This window comes from Sarcophilus harrisii, chromosome 3, assembly GCF_902635505.1.
Source record: "Sarcophilus harrisii chromosome 3, mSarHar1.11, whole genome shotgun sequence".
Lineage (NCBI taxonomy): Eukaryota > Metazoa > Chordata > Mammalia > Dasyuromorphia > Dasyuridae > Sarcophilus > Sarcophilus harrisii.
The window spans coordinates 148,951,444-148,975,084 of NC_045428.1; the positions used below are offsets into that span (position 1 = coordinate 148,951,444).

The 23,641-nt window shown below is 31.9% G+C and overlaps 1 protein-coding gene across 2 annotated transcripts in view; it reads left to right on the forward strand.

The window, feature by feature from the left end:
• PCCA (propionyl-CoA carboxylase subunit alpha) overlaps positions 1-23,641 on the forward strand; it is a 447,428-nt gene that overhangs the window by 239,330 nt on the left and 184,457 nt on the right. For both annotated transcript variants that reach the window (XM_031958625.1, XM_031958626.1), the window contains 2 exons: positions 9,862-9,972; positions 12,237-12,339. In XM_031958625.1, the coding sequence (XP_031814485.1) occupies positions 9,862-9,972; positions 12,237-12,339 (214 nt within the window). The remainder of the gene's footprint in view (positions 1-9,861; positions 9,973-12,236; positions 12,340-23,641) is intronic.

The following is a 23,641-nucleotide window of genomic DNA, read 5'->3' on the forward strand; positions in this document are numbered from 1 at the left end:
AATTTTTTGAGAAGTAAAGAAGTAAAAAATTGAATAATGAAGGAAATAAAATTAATCCCAGTTCAGTGTCTTTTCTCTTGCAGTTGTTTTAATATACAAATAGGCTTATTTCTCTCCCCTCCCCTCACAAATTATTGCCAATTTTAGTTCAGGAAAAAAAATTACAGTTTAGTTTTTAAGTTCACATGAAATAATCAGTGCCTGGTGGAGTCTGTTTGATCCTGTGAGTGTGTGGAGCTCATGTCTGGCCAGTGTTTTGGAAGCAGCAGGTAGTCAGAAGCAGGCCAGTCTTGGGTTCCTCATTTCTTCAGTCTGGCAATTATTCACACACAGATGGCGACCTCATGAACTTTGACAGGGGTCATGTTAAATTGCAAATATAAAACCTGAAAGTTTAAGGTGGCAAATTTTTTATGAGTGTGATTAAGAAGTTTATTGAAGCTATAAAGTTACTTTAAAAAAGTATAGAAATAATCTACATCATTATCTTAGTCAGTGTGATATCTTGGCTGAGTTTCTTTTCTCTCATTTGAAATTGGAAGCAGTATAGAAATACAAATTTCAAGACTCCCTTAAAACTCTTAAATGAGTATCTTGATTTATCAAATTTCATCCAAATTTTTAGAGTTTAATAGTTTTGAATTTATTTGTTTTATTATTAAAACACATTTATTATTAAAATGTGGTTACTTTTACTTCAGGTCTTGAGGGGTAATTTCAGTTAAGATACCATGATCCTAGTCTTCTGCCATCAGCTATTAAGTTTCACCATGGATCTGATAATAGTTTATACTGACAAAAACAAAATAAAACATGGCAGGATCTAGTTTCATAGAGTAATTTTTCTCATTTTATATTTTATCAATGTCAGAACAGTAAAATTAAAAGTCACTTGGCATTCTAATTGAATTCTTGAAACATCACTTAGAAAAATGAAAATTATTATTGTTTTGATTTATTGTATTTAAAATTATTTTTCAAGTGGTAAAAGGAAAAAAAATTGTATTTAATTTACTATTGAGAGGATTCTTTGGTATCTGAAATGTAGGGTGGTTTTTTGTTTGTTTTTTTTTTGCTCTTCAGTTATATTGAATTATTTTCCTTATATTTCAGTATTTTGAATTTTAAAATATAAATTACACAATTTGAATGGAAAAAAATCTTAACTATTTTGATGCCTGTGACCATTATATGACAAAACGCCCTTGCTTTATATTTTGAATCACTTGAATCACTTTTTAACTAGATTGTCTTAAGTTCTTAATTCTAAGATTCTTTGAGTCTTTAACAGAGATTTCAAAGCCTTATCCACCTCACCCTTAAGAATCCTTTACTTGAGTTTGTCTTTCACTGTTCTGTATACTTACTGGATTTATTTCTTTCATATCCAATTCACTCTTCTCAACACTGTGCAGTCTTCTTTCTTCATAAAAATATTTGTTCCAAGACTACTGATTAATCTCTTAGTTGTAAAACCTGAGTTAAAGGGGCAAAATCTATCATGCTAAGATGAACTCAGGATGCAGGTGTCACAGTCATAATCTCTGCCAAGGCAAAAATAAAAATAGACTTTACTAAAGAAGAAAAACAGAAACAACATTTTGTTAAAGCTGATATAGATAATTAATAAAAGCATTATTTAACCCATGCACTAAATATTGTAACAGCTAAAGGAAAAAAAAAATTAGAGGAAGAAATAAACAAGGAAAGTATAACAATGGAGGATATTAATTTAACTTTTTTTTTCAGATCCAGACAAATTGAATAAAAAGAAATGTGAAAATCAGAAAGAAATAAGAAAAAGTTTTTGGCCTGGTAGTGGTATTGCTGGATTAAAGGATATACAGAGTTTGATTACCATTTATTTGGACATAGTTCCAAATTGTTCTCCAACATGGTTAGATCAGTTCACAACTCTATCAACAGTGCATTGGAGTCCCAATTTTTCCACATCCCCTCCAACATTTATCATTATTTTTTCCTGTCATCTTAGCCAATCTGAGAGGTATGAGGTGATACCTCAGCATTGTTTCAATTTACATTTCTCTAATCAGTAGTGATTTAGAACAGTTTTTCATATGACTAGAAATGGTTTTAATTTCTTGTCTGAAAATTTTCTTTTCATATCCTTTGATCCATTTATCAATTGGAGAATAGCTTACATTATTATAAATTTGAGTCAATTCTTTATGTATTTTAGAAATGAGGAAAGGTCTCATTTGGAACAATTTGGAACTGTGCCCAAATTGCAATCAAACAGTTCATATCCATGTCTCTACTGGGTCTGTATTTCAAAGACACCATAAAAAAGGGAAAAGGACTCACATGTGCTAAAATATTCCCTTTTTTTTTATTATGGCAAAGAACTGGAAACTAACTGGATGCCCTCAGTTGGGAAATGGCTGAATAAATTATGGTATACGAATGTTATGGAATATTATTGTTCTATAAGAAATGATCAGCTGGATGATTTCAGAAAGACCTGGAAAGACTTACATGAACTGATTCTAAGTGAAGTGAGTGAAGAAAACATTACACACAGTAATAACAAGATTATATAATGATCATCTCTGATGATCATGGCTCTTTTCAACAGTAAGTTGATTTACTTGTGATGGAGAGAGTCATCTGCATCCGGAGAGGACAGTAGGGACTGAATGTAGATCACAATAAAGTATTTTTACCTTTGTTATTGTTGTTGACTTGGTTTTTTTTTCTTTCTCATTTTTTCCCCTTGTTGATCTGATTTTTCTTATGCAGCATGATAAACATGGAAATATGTATAGTTGAAAACTATTTTTGCATATATTCTGACAATATAAAGCTATTATAAAAAGAAAAGAATTGAGGCCTTTATCAGAGACAGTTGTTGTAAAAATTGTTTCCTAGCTTTGTACTTTCCTTCAAAACTTAGTTGCATTATTGTTTGTGTAAAGTCTTTTTCATTTAGTATAATCATAATTATCCATTTTACCTTTTTTTAAAATGTTCTCTCTCACTTGTTTGTTCATAAACTCTTAGAATTTTATTACTTCACACTGTTCTAATTTGCTTATGGGCATCACTCTTTATGTCTGAATTAAATACACCCATTTTGACTTTATATTGGTATACTCTTTTAAGATATTATGGTATAATTATTTTTTTCTATTTTGCCCAGAAATTTTTGTCAGATAGTGAATTCTTGTCCCAACAACTGGGGTCTTTGGGTTTATGAAATAGTAGGTTACAGTGGTCATTTATTACTGTATGTTATATATCTGATCTATCCTAATGACCCACCATACTTATTTTTTAGCCAGTACCAGATAGTTTTGTTGTTTGCTACATTATAATATAGTTTGAGATCTGATACAACCAAGCCATTTTCTTTCACATTTCTTTCCATTAATTTCCTTGATATTTTTTATCTTTTATTCTTCCAGATGAATTTTGTTATTTTTTCTAATCATTTTTTTTTGTAGTTTAGTTGGAATGGCATTGAATAAGTAATTAGGTATAATTGTCATTTTTTGTTATATTGCTTCTGCCGTTGATTTTTTTTAACTTAGCAATTGATATTTTTCCAGTTGTTTAAATAGACTTTATTTGAGGTGAAAATATTTTGTAAATGTGTTCATATATTTCCTGTCTTTGTCTTGGGAAATAAATTCTCAAGTATTTTATATTGTCTATAGTTTTTTTTAATGAAATTTCTATTTCTTGATGCTCATCTTTGTTAGTAATTATAAAAATGTTGGCGATTTATGTGAGTTTATTTTATATCTATGTTTTCTTAATTATTTTTCTAGATCTCTTATCTTATTGCTATTACAGATATTGATTGCTGCTTTTAGATGGATAACACTTAGCATTTTAAAGAAAAATCTGTTGATTTCTATGCTTTCTAGTGTTCCTTCTCCCCCTTTATCCTCTGAGGCAATCAGGGTTAAGTGACTAGCCCAGGGTCACACAGCTAGAAAGTATTAAGTGTCTGAGGCAAAGTTTGAACTCATGTCCTCCTGACTTCAAGGCTGGTGCTGGATCCACATAACTGCCCCCTTTCTGTGTTTTTAATAGGAAGGGGTGATCTTTTTTTCTCAATTGCCTTTTCTTTATTTCTAGAGATAATATTCTTGTTTTATTGTTACTGACATAGTTAGTTTTACTAATACTGAACTAGCTGTGCTTTTATAATCTACTAATTACCTGGTCATGATGTGTGATCCTTGTGATTTATTGTTGTAATATCATTGCCAGTGTTTTATTTCAAATTTTTATATCAATATTCTTAAAGGAAATTGGTCAGTAGTTGTTTGTTTGTTTTTTTCTCCCTTGGCAGAGGCATGGAAATGGGTTATGAATATAGAATAAACAAAAAGACTTATCTTGTTCAGTTTTGGAGGACAGAACTGAAATCATTATGTAGAGATTATAGAATCACTATGGATTGGTGGTAATAGAGTAATCTAATAAGATTAGAATGGTATGAAAAACAATATTCAATTCAATAAATAATAAATGGGATGCTACTAGATTTAATTGTGTAAGGATGTGTTTATGTGAATGTTGCATGCTTTGTACCTTTAAAACCTCTCTTTGCAATAAACTTATGATAGAGAGGGTCATCTGAATCCAGAAAGAGTAGGGATTGAGAGTGGATCACAACACAGTATTTTCATCTTTTTTGTTGTTGTTTGCTTGCTTTTTTTTCTTATTTTTTTCCTTTTTAATTTGATTTTTCTTGCACAGCAAAATCAATGTGGAAATATGTTTATAAGAATTGCCCATGTTTAACCTATATTAGATAACTTGCTATCTAGGGGATGGGTATGGAGGGAAGAAAAGGAGAAAATTTTGGAACACAAGATTTTTTTTTCTTTTTTCTTTTTCTTCTTCTTTTTTTTATTATAATAACTTTTTATTGACAGAACCCATGCCAGGGTAATTTTTTACAACATTATCCCTTGCACTCACTTCTGTAATGATTTTTCCCCTTTCTCCCTCCACCCTCTCCCTTAGATGGCAAGCAGTCCTACATATGTTGAATATATTGCAGTATATCCTAGATACAATATATGTGTGCAGAACCAAACAGTTCTCTTGTTGCACAGGAAGAATTGGATTCAGAAGGTAGAAATAACCCAGGAAGAAAAACAAAATGCAAACAGTTTACATTCATTTCCCGGTGGAACACAAGATTTTGTAAGGGTGAATGCGGAAAACTTTCTTTGCATGTATTTTGAAAATTAAAAGTCATAAAAAGAAAGAAAAATAAGTATGTGTAAACAAAAATACTTCTCTTTGGAGGATGGACTTGAAGAAATGAGACCAAGTAGAAGCATTTTGCCTTCTTCACTAGGTGACCAGTTAGTTATGAGGTCCTGAATTAGAGTAGTGGCTTTTTTAATGGAGAGAAGAGAAGGTATATGAGAGATATTTTGTAGAAGAAATTATAAGACTTGGCAATTGATTGGATATGTGGGATGAAAGAGAGTGAGAATATTTGAAAATCTGAAGCTTGCAGTCCTGAGTAGGCCTTTGGGAGACTGGTGTTGGATAACTAGATTTGCCTATAATCTGCACAGAGATGGAAATTAAATTCACATTAGCTAATGAGATTGCCAAGAGAGCAAGAATAGAGAACAAAGAGAAGAGGAGTAAGTACACAGATTTAGCACAAATGAGTTAGAGAATCCTAAGAGGTGAAGGTGCTGTTGGAAATGATACTATTGCTGATGGTAATGACTGATCCAATCCTGAATATTCACAGGATTTTGAAAGTCTTTTGGATTCTGAGAAAGTGGGATCTGCTGAAGAACTATAAAGTGCTAAACAGCCCGAGGAAATGGAAACCTCTAAAGCCAAGAAGAATTCAAAGAAAATTACCAATTCATTTTTGTTGAATCCAGTGGTTCATAAATCTGAATATGTGATTTAGTATTGAAAATAAGCCTTATTTTTATAATAATGTTAGACTTTTTATAACATAGACTTTTTAATTGTAATTTTTATAGAGGTTTTTAAATAATACTTTAATTCAACATATCTAGAACTGAATTTTTTATTATATCCTCCCCATTTCCAGTCTCCACCCAAATCCTTCCAATATCCCTTTTACTATTCTGGTTACCCTTATCTTTATAGTCACCTAGGCTCATGCTGCAAATATCATTCTCATTTCCTTATCTTCATTCCCTTTCCTGCCCCCAAATCAAATTTGTTGCCAAGACAGTTTAATTTTAAGTAGCATCTCTTGTATATGCTTCCTTATCTACTCTGACTTTGCCTCCATAATTGCCCTATCACACCTTGGGGCAGGTAATGGACACAGCAGACCTAATCTATTTCATTAGCTTTTTGTTTACTCATCCTGTCACAAGTCTGTTCCCACTCTAGTCCATACTCCACTGGCTGTCAAAAGTGATCTTCCTTAAAATTAAAATCTGACCATGTCACATCACTCCTCATTAAACTGCAGTAGCTTCCAATCATCTCCAGGAATAATTCAGTAACATTGGCTGCCTTCTTATTGTACTTTAGACAAGACACTCCATTTCTTAATTCTTATCTTTTCATGGGTTACTTTATGCCTGGATTTCACTGCCTCATCTCAATGTCCTCACTTCCCTGAATTCCTTCAAGTTTCAGCTTATATTCTCACTTTCTATAGGATGTCTTTCTCAATGCCTTCAAATTCTAGTGCCTTTCCTATGTTGATTTTCTCCAGTTTCTGCTCTTATGTAGTCCCTCCCCACAAACACATTCACTTTTATAAGATTTTGAGTTCCATTTCTTCCCTCTCTTCCTTGCCTCCTCCCTTCCCAAGAGAGTAAACACTCTAAGATATATATATATATATATATATATATATATATATATATATAATCATATTAAGTATATATCCACAATTAGTCATGCTCTGAAAGAAAAATAAGAATAGAACAGAAAACCCCAAGAAAGGGGAAAATCCCCCCAAAGTGAAAATACTATTCTTAAATAAGTATCTCCTTAATTCTTTTTCTGGATGGGGTAGCATTTTTCATCATGAGTCTTTTTGAATAGTCTTGGATTTTTTCATTGCTGAGAAGAGCTGTCTATCATAGTTGATCATCTCACAATGTTGCTGTAGTTACATATAATATTCTACTTGTTCTGTTTAACAAATAAGCTTCACTCAGCAACAGTTTATGTAAGTCTTTTCAGATTTTTCTGAAATCAGCCTGCTGATCTTGTCTTATAGAACAATAGTATTCCATTACATCCATATACCACACTTGTTCAGCCATTCCCCAAATCTTGGGTGTCCCCTCATTTTCTAATTCTTTGCCACCACAAAAAGAACTGCCATAAATATTTTTATACATGGGGCCCTTTTCCTTTTTTTGTTCTCTCACACACCTGGTACTGATCTGGTAGTGATATTGCTGGATCAGAGAATTATACAGTTTGGTTGCCTTTGGCCATAGTTCCAGAATGTTCTCTAGAATGGTTAGGTGTGTTCACAACACCATCAAAAATGCATTAGTATTCCAGTTTTCCCAAATCTTCTCCAACATTTATTGTTTAACTTTTTGATGATATTTGCCAATAGTATGAGATGGTTCCTCAGAGTTGTTTTAATTTGCATGTCTCTAATCAATAGTGATTTACAACATTTTTTCATGTGACTGTAGATAATCCTAATTTCTTCATCTGAAGAAATTAATATTCTTTGACTTTTTATCAACTGAGAAATGACACATTTTATAAATTTGACTGGATTCTCTATATGTTTTAGAAATGAGTCCTTTATCAGAAACACTGGCAGTAAAAATTGTTTCCTAGCTTTCTTGGTTTCATTGGTTTTGGGGTTTTTTGTGGGGGTTTTTTTGGGGGGGTATGTGCAAACCCTTTTTAATTTAATATAATCAAAATCATCAGTTTTGTATTTCATAATGTTCTCTATCTTTTTTTTTGATACATAAATGCTTCCCTTCTCCATCAGGTCTGAGAAGTAAAGTATTTTTTGCTCTCCCACTTTGCTTATGGCATCTACCTTTTATGTCTAAATCATGGATTTATTTTGAGCTTATCTTGGTATGTGATGTACCATGCTTGTCTATTCCTAGTTTCTGCCATAGTATTTTCCAGTTTTCCCAGCAGTGTTTGTCAGATGGTTAGTTTCTATCCCATGATTGGGATTGGCATTGATTACTCTGTTTATGTACCTAACCTATGCCACTGATCCACCCTATTTCTAAGTCAATACCAAATAATTTTGATGATTGTTGTTTTAGATTTGGTAATGATAAGCTATATTCCTTTCATTAATTCCCTCGAGATTTTGACCATTTTGTTGATGAATTTTGTCATAATTTTAAAATATCTGTAACAGATACAATTTTGAATTTTATTAAAATTTTTTCTGTATCTGTAACATAACTTTTAGGGAGTTTCATTGGTAAAGCACTGAATAAGTAAGTTAATTTAGGTAGATTTTTTTAAAATTGTATTAGCTTAACCTACCCATGAGCAATTTATATTTTTTCCAGTTTTTAGGTCTGAATATGTGTGTGAAAAGTATTTGTAATTGTTTTCATTTAGTTCCTGGATTTGTGATATCAGGTAGACTCCTAAATATTTTATATCATCTACATTTAGACAGGGGATGCCTCTTTCCATCTCTTGCTGCTAGACTTTGTTGGTAATATAAAAAAAAAAAAGAATTTTGTTTCTATAGCATTTGATTTAGTATTGTTTACTATTGATATTATTTTGCATTACTATTACTTCATTGTCTATGCTACCTTTTAGCTGGATATAATTTCCTTCCTTGTCTATTTTAATAAGATCTATTTTTGCTTTTGCTTTGTCTGAAATCAGGATTGCCATCCCAGACTTTAATTTTTTTTTACTTCAGTTGATGCATAATTGATTCTGCTTCAGTCTTTTATCTTTATTGTAAGCGTGGCTCTCTATTGCAAATGTGTTTTTTGTAGACAGCATGTTGTAGGATTCAGGTTTTTAATCTAGTCGCCTATATATTTCCCATTTTATGAGAGTTCATCCTATTTACATTCACATTATGATTACTATTAGTTTATTTTTTTCCATCTTAGTTTTCCTCTGTTTACATTTAATCTGTCTCTTTTCACCTTGTCCTTTCTCACCTATACTTGCTTTTGATATGTAGATGGCCAGCCAGAAAGTGAGGCAGTTGACCTTGTACAGTGCTCCCTCACTTAGATCCATTTCATTTGTGTATCATAGCACATACCTTTCTGCTGTCATGGTCCTTTTTGAGAATTAAAGAGAAGCAACAACAGCTTCTGACCACTAGCTCCCTTAATCTGGCTCCCTTTTCCTTTTTCTCTCTCCTTTTTCTTCACTTTTTCATCTTTCCTTTCTCCTTTACATTCTAGCTATTTACCTCCCTTTTCTTTCATTTTTTTCTCTACCACTTTCCTGTAGGATAAGAAAACTCTTCCCCAACTGAATCTATTAATCTCTTTTAGAAACCATCAGATCAGAGTAGGATTTAAACAATGCTCACCACCATCCACCCTTCTTTTCTTCTACTCTAATAGGTCTTTTTTTGCATCTTCACATAATATGATTTGCCCTATTCTACCTCCCCATTTTCTCTTCTCCCAGTACATTCTTTTTTTTTTTACTTCTGAATTTTTAAAATATCATATGTGTATTTTTATATCATCATATAAAAGTCAACTCATATCCACACTATGTGTACATTGCATTTATATCTGAATTCAGAGAGAGAAGGAAAGTAACTTCCTAGAATTCCTTCAATCATATAATAATATTTATTTCTCAGGAATAATAATAAGAATATATTCTTCTTAGTAATAGTCTAATTTGTTCTAACTCTTTTCTTTTTAGGTGTTTCACATAATATTGCTTTACTTCGAGAAGTGGTCAACCATAAACGCTTTGTTGAAGGAGATATTAATACCAAATTCCTATCTGATGTATATCCTGATGGTTTCAAAGGTTTGTATTTATTGGAACATTTTTCAATTATTACTTGTTTGCAAATAATTCTGTCATAAATCCTGACTTTTTCTCCACTTAAAAATTATATAATTTCCAATGGTCAAAGGATATGAACAGACAATTCTCAGATGAAGAAATTGAAACTATTTCTAGTCATATGAAAAGATGCTCCAAGTCATTATTAATCAGAGAAATGCAAATTAAGACAACTCTAAGATACCACTACACACCTGTCAGATTGGCTAAGATGACAGGAAAAAATAATGATGATTGTTGGAGGGGATGTGGGAAAACTGGGACATTGATTCATTGTTGGTGGAGTTGTGAACGAATCCAACCATTTTGGAGAGTAGTTTGGAACTATGCTCAAAAGTTATCAAACTGTGCATACCCTTTGATCCAGCAGTGTTACTACTGGGATTATATCCCAAAGAGATTATAAAGAAGGGAAAGGGACCTGTATGTGCACGAATGTTTGTGGCAGCCCTTTTTGTAGTGGCTAGAAACTGGAAACTGAATGGATGTCCATCAGTTGGAGAATGGCTGAATAAATTGTGGTATATGAAAATTATGGAATATTACTGTTCTGTAAGAAATGACCAACAGGATGATTTCAGAAAGGCCTGGAGAGACTTACACGAACTGATGCTGAGTGAAATGAGCAGGACCAGGAGATCATTATATACTTCAACAACAATACTAGATGATGACCAGTTCTGATGGATCAGGCCATCCTCAGCAACAAGATCAACCAAATCATTTCTAATGGAGCAGTAATGAACTGAACCAGCTATACCCAGAAAAAGAACTCTGGGAGATGACTAAAAACCATTACATTGAATTCCCAATCCCTATATTTATGCACACCTGCATTTTTGATTTCCTTCACAAGCTAACTGTACAATAATTCAGAGTCTGATTCTTTTTGTACAGCAAAATAATGTTTTGGTCATGTATACTTATTATGTATCTAAGTTATATTTTAATATATTTAACATCTACTGGTCATCCTGCCATTTAGGGGAGGGGGTGGGGGGGGTAAGAGGTGAAAAATTGGAACAAGAGGTTTGGCAATTGTTAATGCTGTAAAGTTACCCATGTATATATCCTGTAAATAAAAGGCTATTAAATTTAAAAAAAAAAATTATATAATTTCCATCAAAAAGTTTATAATATTCTGCTTTTAATTGACTCCATTTAGCATTTTGTAGAGAACTTTAACATATTTCTAAAATTTAGCTTATTGAAAAAGTAACATTTAATGTATTTTGTAGACAGTTATTGTATAGTCAGCATATTATTATAGTCAATTATTATGTTTTCTTTCACAGCATGACTTTTATGGAAATGTTTTGTATAACACTTCACATGTGATTTCTTAATTGGAGGTGGGGAAAAGGTAGACAACCCGAAACTCAAATGTTTTAAAATACAAATGTAAAAAAAAAAAAATGTTTTAAATGTAACTTAGGAAAAATATTAAATAATTTTAAAAAAGAATAACAAAAAGAGTGCATTTAATTTCTGCCTCAATTTCTTCATCTATAAAATGGTAGTAATAATAGCACTTAGATCCCAGGTGATTGAAAGTGTCAAATGAGATAATAGTTGTAAAGTGCTTCACAAAACTCACTGTGCTTTCTAAAGTCTGTCTATCATCAACCTTATTACCACTACCACCATCATCAACATTAAAAATGCAAGAGAAGTAGGTTTAGGTAAATATTTAGGCCCTGATTGCTTAAGGCACTGGAGTAGTTTGGGGAATATACCAAAGAAACATGATTAGAGAGTACTTAACATTGGAAAGGAGAGCATGACCTAAAACATTTTGGAAGAAACTAATTGTAAAGTTTATGGAAAAATTTGAATTAATGTGTCTTTGTGATACAGTCTCAACGTCCTTGGTATAGTAAAACCTAAGGAAGATACTTTGGAGAGTTGTGGATATGAGGTTTGCACATTTTAAAAGAACAAAATGAAATAATTTCTCTCAGAAATATATTAGGGACTTAACAAAATTTTCACTTTATTTTAACAATCATGACATTTCAGTGTGATATTTAATAAATATTTTCATGTGTGTTATCTTTCCACTAATTATAGAATTTTATAACAGCAAGCATATCTCATTAAACTCCTTAAATTACCAGCAAAGTGTTAGCATAGGAAATGCTTACTTGATTAATGATTCTATATTATGTTATATGTTTACATAAATACTTAAATTATTCTTCCTTCCCTTTGTTTTTTACTTCTAGGTCATAAATTAACTAAGACAGAAAAACAACAATTAATTGCTATAGCATCTTCTTTGTATGTCGCTTACCAGTTAAGAGCGCAGCGTTTTGAGGAAAATTCAAGGTAAGTTATTTTCAGAAATTCAAGTACTCTGATAAATATGATTATAATTTCTCTTTTTTTTCTTTATTTAATAGCCTTTTATTTACAGGTTATATGCATGGGTAACTTTACAGCATTGACAATTGCTAAACCTCTTGTTCCAATTTTTCACCTCTTACCTCCCACCCCCTCCCCCTGATGGCAGGATGACCAGTAGATGTTAAATATATTAAAATATAAATTAGATACACAATAAGTATACATGACCAAACCGTTATTTTGCTGTACAAAAAGAATCAGACTCTGAAATATTGTACAATTAGCTTGTGAAGGAAATCAAAAATGCAGGTGGGCCTAAATATAGGGATTGGGAGTTCAATGTAATGGTTTTTAGTCATCACCCAGAGTTCTTTCTCTGGGCGTAGCTGGTTCAGTTCATTACTGCTCCATTGGAAATGATTTAGTTGATCTCCTTGCTGAGGATGGCCAGGTCCATCAGAACTGGTCATCATATAGTATTGTTGTTGAAGTATATAATGATCTCCTGGTCCTGCTCATTTCACTCAGCATCAGTTCGTGTAAGTCTCTCCAGGCCTTTCTGAAATCATCCTGTTGGGCATTTCTTACAGAACAATAATATTCCATAATATTCATAAACCACAATTTATTCAGCCATTCTCCAACTGATGGGCATCCATTCAGTTTCCAGTTTCTAGCCACTACAAAGAAGGCTGCCACAAACATTTGTGCACATACAGATCCCTTTCCCTTCTTTATATGATTATAAGTTCTATGACATAACTATATTTTCCTACAAATTTTCTATTCCAAAATCTTTTCCTGGCATGACATTAACTCTTGAATTCTCAAAATATATGCAGTGGAAAATATCAGATCTGGCAAATTCCCATAAAACTGAATTATAATTGTGAGGATTGTAGTGAAAGTGTATCTCCTACCACTTGATTTTGTTCTCTACTGCTTAGTCAGATTTAGATGAAGTGAAAAGATAAGATAACATTCAAAGTAACTGGCTACCTCCTATTACAAAAATGTCCAAAATTTAGATAAGGAAGGCAATTTATCCATTCTTTGATAATCAACCTACCTTCAACAAAAGAGATTCCTTAGAACTCCTGGATGATAAATAGTGGGATTTTTATTACTTTGAAAATCTTGATCTCCTTTAGCTACCTTCAGAATCTGATGCTCAGTATCCTCAAATTTGTGTTATTCATAGTACAAACCTCCTTTCTTCATCAGGTCTAGGTGTTCTTCCTATCTTTGTTTTCTTCAATGTCACTTTTTTCCTCAAGGGAATACAGTCACATTTGTGGTACTGTCTTTAATTCTAAAAAGCTTTTAAAAAAAAAAAATCTTTGCAGATCTTTTCCATTTTCTTTTGTTTGTTGTTTTCTTCTGGTTCCATCCACAAATAATATAATGATTTTGCTTATTTCAGGCCTACTTTTTTTTATTTTCTTCTCATTGGTTTTTGTTATTGTACATAATCTTTCATATTTTTTGCTTCCAAATTAGTTAAAAGCGAACACTTATATAGTCTTTAACTTCCATATTTCTATTTGGTAATGAGATTAAATAGTTTATTCACTGAAGTTGTTAATATAGTGTTTGTCATATTATTCCTTTTAAAAATTTTCATTTAACCTTCCTTAGGAAATCATTAAAATTAAAGCCATTGTCCAGCAGCACTCATTTTCCATTATTTCATATCAGTCTTTTGTTTAAATAAGTCTAGTTGGAATTGCTTGAATAGTACATTCCAGCTTTTCAGAATTATTTTTTGTTTTTCCATTTTTTAATTTAATTTTGTCCTTGCACTTTCATTAACAGGTCACTTCATATCAGTTAAAACATAATGCATTTAATTTTATGAATTGTTATTTGTGATTTATAATGTGTATGTTACTCTGACCTTTTCTAAAAAAAAGAATTATTAATGTATTAGCACAAATCTTCTTTGTAACCTTTAGTCAACAAAGCAATCAAATGATGATTTTTTTTTAATTCAGCAACTATGTAATTTTAAAATTTATTTATTAGTTTTATATTTAAGATGAATATAAAGACTCAGCTAAGCTATTCATTAAATTAATCAAGATAAGACATGAGCTAGATAACAGGAATTAAAAATGGTTAGTCTTTTGATAGTTCTTTTGTTATCACAAATATAGTAGTATACTTCTCATTTATTTTTCATTATTTGGTATAATATTCCATGCATAATTTGTAATATTTTGAATAAATATTACAAGTAATAAATAAAATGTCCAACAAGACATCATAGCACAATGCAAAACTGATTTGCTTATGTAAGATTGATTTCCCATTACTTATGTTTAGTAGTTCTTATGGAGATTAAAATCATCTCACCTATAATAAAAGAGACTAAGACAGAGCTCTAAGCCAGTGGCACTATATTAAAGGGTCAGTAGTCCAGAACAACTGTAGCAGATACAGAATAATTCTACTGCTTGATGTGTGATGTATAAGCTAAAATAAGGAAAATAATATTATCAGCAGGGTCACAAGTTGGGTGAAGTAAGGATTATCTCCATACAAGATAGATAGGCTTCTCCTTAGTTTGGCCACAAGGAAATGATACTGGCTATCACAAGTTGGGTGACCTAAGTGGTTATAAGATAATCATTTGCCCCAGAGGCACAAAAATATTTTGTGGGAATTTCCATGTAGTTGTGATCTCTGCCATGTTGGGCTTGGTCACGATGACAAGGAAAAACAAGGGTGGAGAGCCTTTTATTAACTTCCTGTGTTAAGCAAGTGAACTTAGCATCTGTAGCTCATAGCGTTAGGCCCTTATATACAGGTCTTTGATGTGTCAAATTGATTAATACTGATTGGAATAGAATAGGGGGCTCAAATGAATTACTTCTCACATGCTACAGCCTTTGTGAATTTCATATAGTTCAAGATATGTTATTAGCTGGTTGCACTTACATTTGATCTGTGGCTTTTGATTTAATTTATTTAACCAGGTTATTTGGTTAATATCTGATGATGATGTAGGCTAAGGATGAAGTTGTTTTTTAAACTCTCCCATTTTAAGTCAGTCTTGTCTGGAGGTGCAATACGTTTATCAGTTGTTTATGAACACTCGTGGATTGCTTACCAACTTATAACACTCAGATGCTTATCTTCGTATTATAAAATAAGCTATGAAAAAGAAGCATTAAACTATTTCATTACACAATAATGATTTGATAAAAAATAGAATCAGTTATGTCAAAACAACAAACAGTTCTCATGATAGATATATAACTATATTAAAGATAGATAAGAAAGTCTTAGAAAGTACCTGGGAACGTCCAGGTTATTTGTTCTTCACTAATGTACAAAAGAATGTAAAATCCTATGAAATTATAAGAGGTAAGAGACATCTTTGTGGAAAAAGGAAATCAATTATTAAACGAGTTTGACATTTTTTCTCAAAATGTATAAAATAAAATCAGAAATACAAGCATATTAAAAACTTTTAACCCTTAAATATGTTTTACTATGTAGTTTCATTGTACTTCATGAATGTTCAGTATTACGAAACATGCTAAGATAAAGAGTCTTGCATTGAGATTTTTCAAAAAAACACAAAGTGGCTGCAAATAAAGCACCTGGCAGGTCCTAATTGCTTATGACTTTCAGTATACACTATGTTGTGTATCAACCCCACTAGTCTTGCAAAAATCCATTAATGCAAAATATTTTCAGGGATAAAGGTGGGACTATAATTAATAATGTAGGATTGATCTTTGTGCACATTGAACTTCTGTTTATTGTCAAGAGCTTAAATATTCTTCTGCATGAATCAAAGGTGACTAGATTCCCTCTTTTGACCATTCTGGTATATCACTTAAAATTATCTCAGATTAACATACATGAGTTGTGAATTAGTGTAACTTAGAAAGAAAATGATGACATATGCATGAACCTTATTTTCTTGGACCCACTAGCAGATTCCTAGAATCTTCATTTTAGAGCTTAGGCTCTGTCTAACAATTGTGAAGCCTGTCAACAATAGCTTGAAGAGGAATAGGAAAAACTGTGGTTCTATATAATTGATTGAGTATTACCCTCTCTCTCCTTTCTTCCCTTCTTCCTTCTTTCCTTCCCTCCCTTCTCTTCCCTTTTCCCTTCCTTCTTTTCTTCCTTCCCTTCCCTTCCTTCCTCTCTCCCCCCTCCCTTCTTCCCTTCTTATAGGTATTACTATTGAACAACTCACATGTACTTCTCTCTATATTATCTTTTTTTACCCACATCTCATCTAGTATTTGTCATTTTTCTTTTCTGTCATCTTAGCCAATCTGATAGGTGTGAAGTGTTGTATCACGGTTGTTTTAATTTACATTTCTCAAATCAATAATGATTTAGAGCATTTTTTCATATGACTATTGATAGCTTTGATTTCTGTATTTGAAAACTGTTGGTTCATATCTTTTGAGTATCAATTGGAGATTGGCTTTTTTTTTAATATGGTTAATTTCCCTGTATTTATGAAATGAGGCCTTAATCAAAGAAACTTGGTATAAACACTCCTCTAGTTTCCCATTTTCCTTCTAACTATTTTCTTTTGTTTATGGAAAACCTTTTAAATTTTATGTAATCAAAATTATATTAAGTTAAATTACATAATTAATGTATCAAAATTATTATACTTCCCTGGATCCTTTCTTTTTCTTATTTGGTCATAAACTCTTTCCTTATTCATATATCTGACAAGAAAAATTTTCCATGCCCCCTCCCCAATTTACTTATGTCACCTTTTATGTCTAAATCGTGTTCATTTTCACCTTATTGTTTCTATGTTGTGAGATGTTAGTCTATGCCTACTTTCTTTCACACTACTTTTCACTTTCATTAACCATTTTAGTCTAATAGTAAATTCTTGCCACCAAAAAGCCCTTTGGGTTTATCAAAGATTAAAAGTACGTTGGTAATTTACAGTATTGTCTATTGTGTACCTAATCTATTCTGTTGTTTTATTACTTCATTTCTTACTTAGAAGCAGATTATTTTAATGATCACTGCTTTGTAATATAGTTTGAAATCTTCTACTGCTAGATTCCCAAAGCTCATAAACTCCTGCTCTTGGTTTTCCTGGTCTAAATTACATAGCACGGTACTAGCTACAACTGATTTTTTTTTTTTTTTTTGGGTTGGGGGAGAGGCACTACAACTGATTCTTACAGCTCTTGGTGCTCTTCTAAGGTCTGTACACTGGGGCTTTTTTTTTTTTTTAAACCACTGTTTTCAGGATATCTCTTCTTTCTTCTCATTCTCAGACATAGATCCTTGCAGAGCCATCACATCTCTGGTTGTGATAGTATGATAGTAGTTTTTATAGGCAAGTAAAGAGGTTTGTGGCAAGGCATTCCTTTTGTTCCTATGCTTCTGGTAGACTTTTTTTTTTTTTTAAACAATTCTTCTGGGTTGCATATAATTTTTCCTAGTATCTCATTTGTTTTATTGATCATTATTCAGAGTAGAATAAATATCAGTATTTCACTTGAGTATGTATATGGGAAATGGGTGGCTTCATACTTTTTGTGGAGATCATTTTTCTTTCTTGCAGGTATCTGTTGGATTTCTTCTCAGAATATCTTTTTAAATGTATAAAATCTATGACGTAAAAGAAAACCAATTGTATTCAAATACAGATAAAATATTTTATGAAATGTAAAAAGAAGTTTACAGTTCTCAGGTTAAGAACACTTGATTTGTATCAGCTTAGAATTGTGTTTCTAATGAAGTATCCTAAAGATTAGTTTGTGGTACTCTTGTGTTTATGATTTTTTTTCAGTGTCTTAGATGAAGGTTCAATTGATGAACAATGATTAATAATAATTCTGTACTCTACTTTTCCCAGAAACAACATTAATTAATTTATCATTACTCTTAATACAAGTATTTTTAGCTTCAATAGCGTAAAATGTTCCCTCATACCACCCATCCTGACTTTCTACCCCACTTTGATTTTCGGTAATAATCATGGTAGTTTGAATGGGAAAATTTTCAAATATCGTTTCAGACATCATTTTAGAATAGTTTAGTGACAAAAGTGTTATCACTTATCTTCTGCATCACTTCTCTTATTTATAGAGTAAATAAAGGGTGATTAATTTTCTAATTCTTTCACTTTATTTAAGAATGAGTTTTATCACTATTTACTTTAGGTGAATGGCAGAGACAATGATGAGTATATTACCTGGCATATAGTGTAATGCTGGAAAAACTGAGGCAACATAGAGATTAGAGAATATTTAATATTTTATTTGAAAGGGAGAGATTTACTGGGACCAAATGGATCCATGGTTTGGTCCCAGGGCTGAATGAGACTATTGTCTCTAAGAATCCAGCAAACAATGAGAGTTCTCAATGACCTATATACACATGGCTCAGACTCAGGGGGTAGACTGAGGCAGGGGCGGAGTCAGGGTGCTGAGAGCAGAACAGAAGAACTATGACAGGGTGACTGAGTCAGGATAATTGGGGAAACTGAGTCAGTACAATAAAAGAGAACTGCGGCGTAACAATAGTAAGCCTTTAATATATGATGACTGATTGAACCATTCTAGACAAGAGTTAAGTTTGGTTATCACCCATAATCCATTTCTCTAAAAAATCTCTGTTGTTTTTTTTTTTTCCTATCTACTAATAAGAAAGTTCTAGAACAGGTTTAGAACAGGGAATTAATATTTACCATATTTCTATAGAAAATATCAATGACATGTTAAATATGATTCCATAGTATAGATAAGTTTTTAAAATTTTCAGATGATATACAGTTTTTTTGGGATAAATTTCACATCAATTTACAGTCATGCTTCAAAAATATGTGAACATTTAGAAGGCAGGCTAAATTGAACATATCCATATCCATACACACACATAAAAATATATATCAAGTTATGTATTTGATTTCAGAAAATCAAATACTGACAAATACTTTGGTATCAGTGAAAGCTTTGTCTACATTTCTTGTTTCAAGGATTTAAGAATTTTCATAGTCTTCACATTCATTGTGTGTGAACAATGTGATATGCCTATGAAAAAAGCCGTTGCTTTCTTGATCTGTATTAAGACAGATAAAACATCCTTTAAAAAAAAAAAAGGTGAGAGACAATCAATCTGACTTAGTTGTGTAAAAAAGCATTTATATTATATTCCAGGCATTGTGTCCTCAGGCATCAAGGATACAAATATAAAAGATTGATTCTTCCCTTTTGGAATTTATGTTGTATTATTAGTCAGGTACATCCCATTTGAGAGAGTTACACAGAGGGAAGGATGTTTTATTTGAGTCTTCATACTTATTGTGAATGGAACCACAGAACAGCAGATTGTCACACTTTTTCCAGTCAGTGATAATAGCAGTAGTTGTATTGATTTGAATATTGTTTCCAGAACAAGAAGTAGAAAAAGAGATACAGGGATTAGGTATCTTGATACCATAAGAGTAAGTGACAAAGTACCTTATTTATTAGGCTTTGATGTCATGGTGAGGTAAGTGTATAGTCTGGTTAGAGGCAGACTATAGTCTGGAGTATTATGTTTATTTCAAATAGATAGTCTATTTTATACTTTGATAAACTAGACATTCTCCAAAATATGGTGCCCAGGATGATGAGAATCCTAAAGATCATACAAGAAATTATTATGGAAGAAACAATAGTTATGTTCCCATAGTGGAAGAAAACTGTAAATTTGGGACTGGAAATAATCTAGAGGAGGGGAGCAAGAGAGCTCTAGAAACCAGTTGAAACTAGCTAAAACTGGACAAATCCAATTTATATAGTGTAAAAAAAAAAAAAAAAAGCGGAAAATAAGACATAGATCATAGTTTAGCTAGAATGCACATACTTAATTGCTTCATAAATTTTAACTTCTCCCCAGGAGGAGTTAAGGCTTATTTAAATGGTCATGCAATATATGTAGCTGAAAGAGAGATCTATTAAAGGATGTATGTTGTAGGAAGATGGGAAAGAATGCCAACTTCTCCCTGCCATTGGGGAGATGAGGGACTTTGCATCTAGGATAAGGGAAAGGCTATACTCTTGCTTCTGAAAATTGTATGATCTCATCTTGAGTTTCACACCTGCTTCTGGAGGGAATGTAAAAAAAGTTTGTACTGCTTCACTCATCCTGAGTGAAGTTCATTTTCAGAATTGTTTCTGATAATTGAAAGGAACTTGGATGAAAGAAGACTTAGGAGGGGGAGAAGGCTGTGATTGCCATCTTCAAATATTTGGAGACCTAAAATATGGAAGAAAAAATACACTTATTAGATTTAATTCAAAGGATAAACTTTTAGCAATTTTTTTTTTTTTTTTTTTTTTTTTTAGCAATTTTTGTGTTCCCTTCATCATAGAGTTTCAAACAGAGCCAGAATTTACTGGGAATATTTTAGGGATTCTTATTCTTATTCTTATTCAAGTCCTTTTTGATCTACATAATTGCCCTCCAACTTTGTGATTCCGTTAGTTAGCTAAATCATTAAATAAACTTTATATATAATATAACTCTTCTTATATTTAATATAATTATAAATTTAATACTATCAGGAACCTTTGAGGTCATCTGGTTCAAGTTCCTCAGATGGCATTAACTGAAGCCCAGACAGAGAATATGATTCTCCCTTAGCAACAGAGGTAGTAATTATCAAAGCTGGGATTTCATCCTAGATCTTCTGACCACAAGTCCAGTGTTCTTTCTAAACTATACTCCTTCCTTATTTTATCCTTTGGGAATTAGCAATTTAAAAAACTAATTACTTAAACCAATAAATGTTTTTTAAGTATCTATTCTATGTTATGATTTGATAGCCCAAAATAGTCCAAGGTGTTTTTGAAGTGGAACTTATCATGAATATTGAATCAATGAAGAATCAAGTATGGACAAGATTGGAGCAGAGTAGTGGGAAGGGAATATGAGGAGGAAGAAGATCTAAAATTGAATCTTTTTAGCTGGATCTGTGCCAAAAGTGAGTTAGAGTAAAGATCGTAGGTGTGGATTCTTAGAGCCCATTCTGTTAGTTTTCTGGGGAGTGGATTCAAGGATCAAACAGAAACAGGCTTGAAAAAAAGAGGAATTTCAATAGAGGGAATGTTGTAGATTCATTACATACATAATGGAAGGAATAAAGATAGGAGGGGACAACGTGAAATTTGTGAGCCAGTTAGCAATAGAATAATTTAGTTATGATAGAGAAAATATGGGTACATATTTCCTCTAGGAAGTGGCTGTGAGTGATTAATGATAGTTTTATTGTTCTGGGTTAGCTTATTTTACATTGAACTTTCCCTATTTATTCAGTAGTCTAGTTTATTTGTGCCACCCACAGCTGCATAGCAGATTTACAGCATCTAGTAAAATCCTGAGGCCTTCTTAACAAAGTATGATCTTGTTTCAAGTGGAATTATATTTGGCTAAAGTGAATCCAGCTTATTTTATGCTTGTTTGATGTAGAGACCTCTGAGACCAAAACCAATGTAGTTCAGTTGAATTTTCACATTTTGGCTTCAGTCTTGTTTTTATTATTGGCTTGGGAATGGATTATGAGAGTGACTCTCCAGGTGTGGCTACATCTTGCTATCTCAGGGGTGTACTATTGTAATGTTTATAATTCTATGCCCAATTGCCTGCAGCACTTCCCATGTGTTGCTTGTCTTGGCTTCTAAGCATATTTTCCTAATTTCTGTATGAGTTTTACTCCTAAATCATTTATGACTTGGAAAAATCCAGAGATATGAAATATCTACACTTTGGGGGGAAAAAAGAAAAAGAAAACAGATTGTCAGAAACAATTTTTTTCCTGTGGTAACAAAAATTTATAAGTATAATTCTTGTTTAGCTGCATCTAAAATACAATAATATACTTTGATTTATATTCTTTCTAAGTAATTACAGATATAATTTTCTCATTGAAAATGAAACTACTTAGTTTAATGTTGAGTGAAAAAGAAGTAATGTATAGTGGGACAATGATGAATCCAGAGTTATCTATGTTCAGATGGTTGTTCTGACATTTACTCCCAAGTGACTTGTACCTTGTACCTCAATCCTCAATCCTCAGCTGGTAAAATGAAGGCATTGAACTAGATGATCTGTAAAAGCTCTTTAAACTCTAAGGCCAAGAACCTGAGTCATCCTTCTAGCACTTAGGAGCTAACTGCAGACAAGTTTTTTTGAGCTCTCTAGGTTGCACCATACTCATTCTAAAAATTGAGATATTGATACCTATAGTACTGATCTTATGCTATTGTCATGAAGCTCATGAGAAAATATATATAAATTGTTTTTCACAAAATGTTAAATAAATGTCAATTTTTATATTTTTATTATAAAAGAATTAGTTTTGGTAGAAAAATTTTGTGATTGAAATATGTTGCGCATTAGCTTCATTATTCTGAGATTGGAAGATTTCTTCACATCATTTAAATATAGTTTTTATCTGCATAGGACTAAATATTGTCAACAGTACTTCTATACTTCCTAAAACAGGAAATTTGGTGGAAAATCTGATATTAAAAATTTTTTTTAACTACTGTGCATTCTCTCTCTCCAAACAAATCTAAACTTACAGTATCTTCTGATGATAGCATAATAGCATATGTTTGGTACTTAATAATGTATCATCTTACATTGTTATTTAACATTAAACGCATGTGTATTTTGTTTTCTGAAACATCTTGGAAAGTAATGATATTTGGAAAATATTTAGTGCAGAGCTTGCAACTTATTTAGGGCTTAATAAATGCTTTTTCCCTCCCTTCTTTACATTTAAGGACAGATATCATGTCTTATGTTTCCCAAGGCACTTAGCAAAATGTTTTCTATGTAGTACGCATTTAATAGTTCTCTCTTGAATAAGTAAATGAAGTGTAACCCTTTCCTTTAGAAAGTCATATAATAAAACCTTTAGTTATTTGAAATCCCAATAGCTTAACATTGTTTTCTTCTTCAAACAAAGCGATGTATGTACTTTTTTTCCTGATTTTATTCTTTGTTGGGGGGATAATAATTAAAATTTAATCACTTTATGCTTGCCCCTTTTGATTCTCTGTGCTACTTTTAGGATTTTTTAAAATACTAATTTAAAAATATCTCTATAATTAATTTTACCCTGCTGGTAATAGTGGTGATTATATGAGGGTGTATGTGTGTGGAAGGAGGAGGGGGAGGGGAATTCATATAAGCTATCGATAGGGCTTGTTGAATACTTAGACTTTTAAATCGCGCATTCCTCAACTCTTTTTTATTTATTTATTTCAACTCAACTCTTATTTATTAA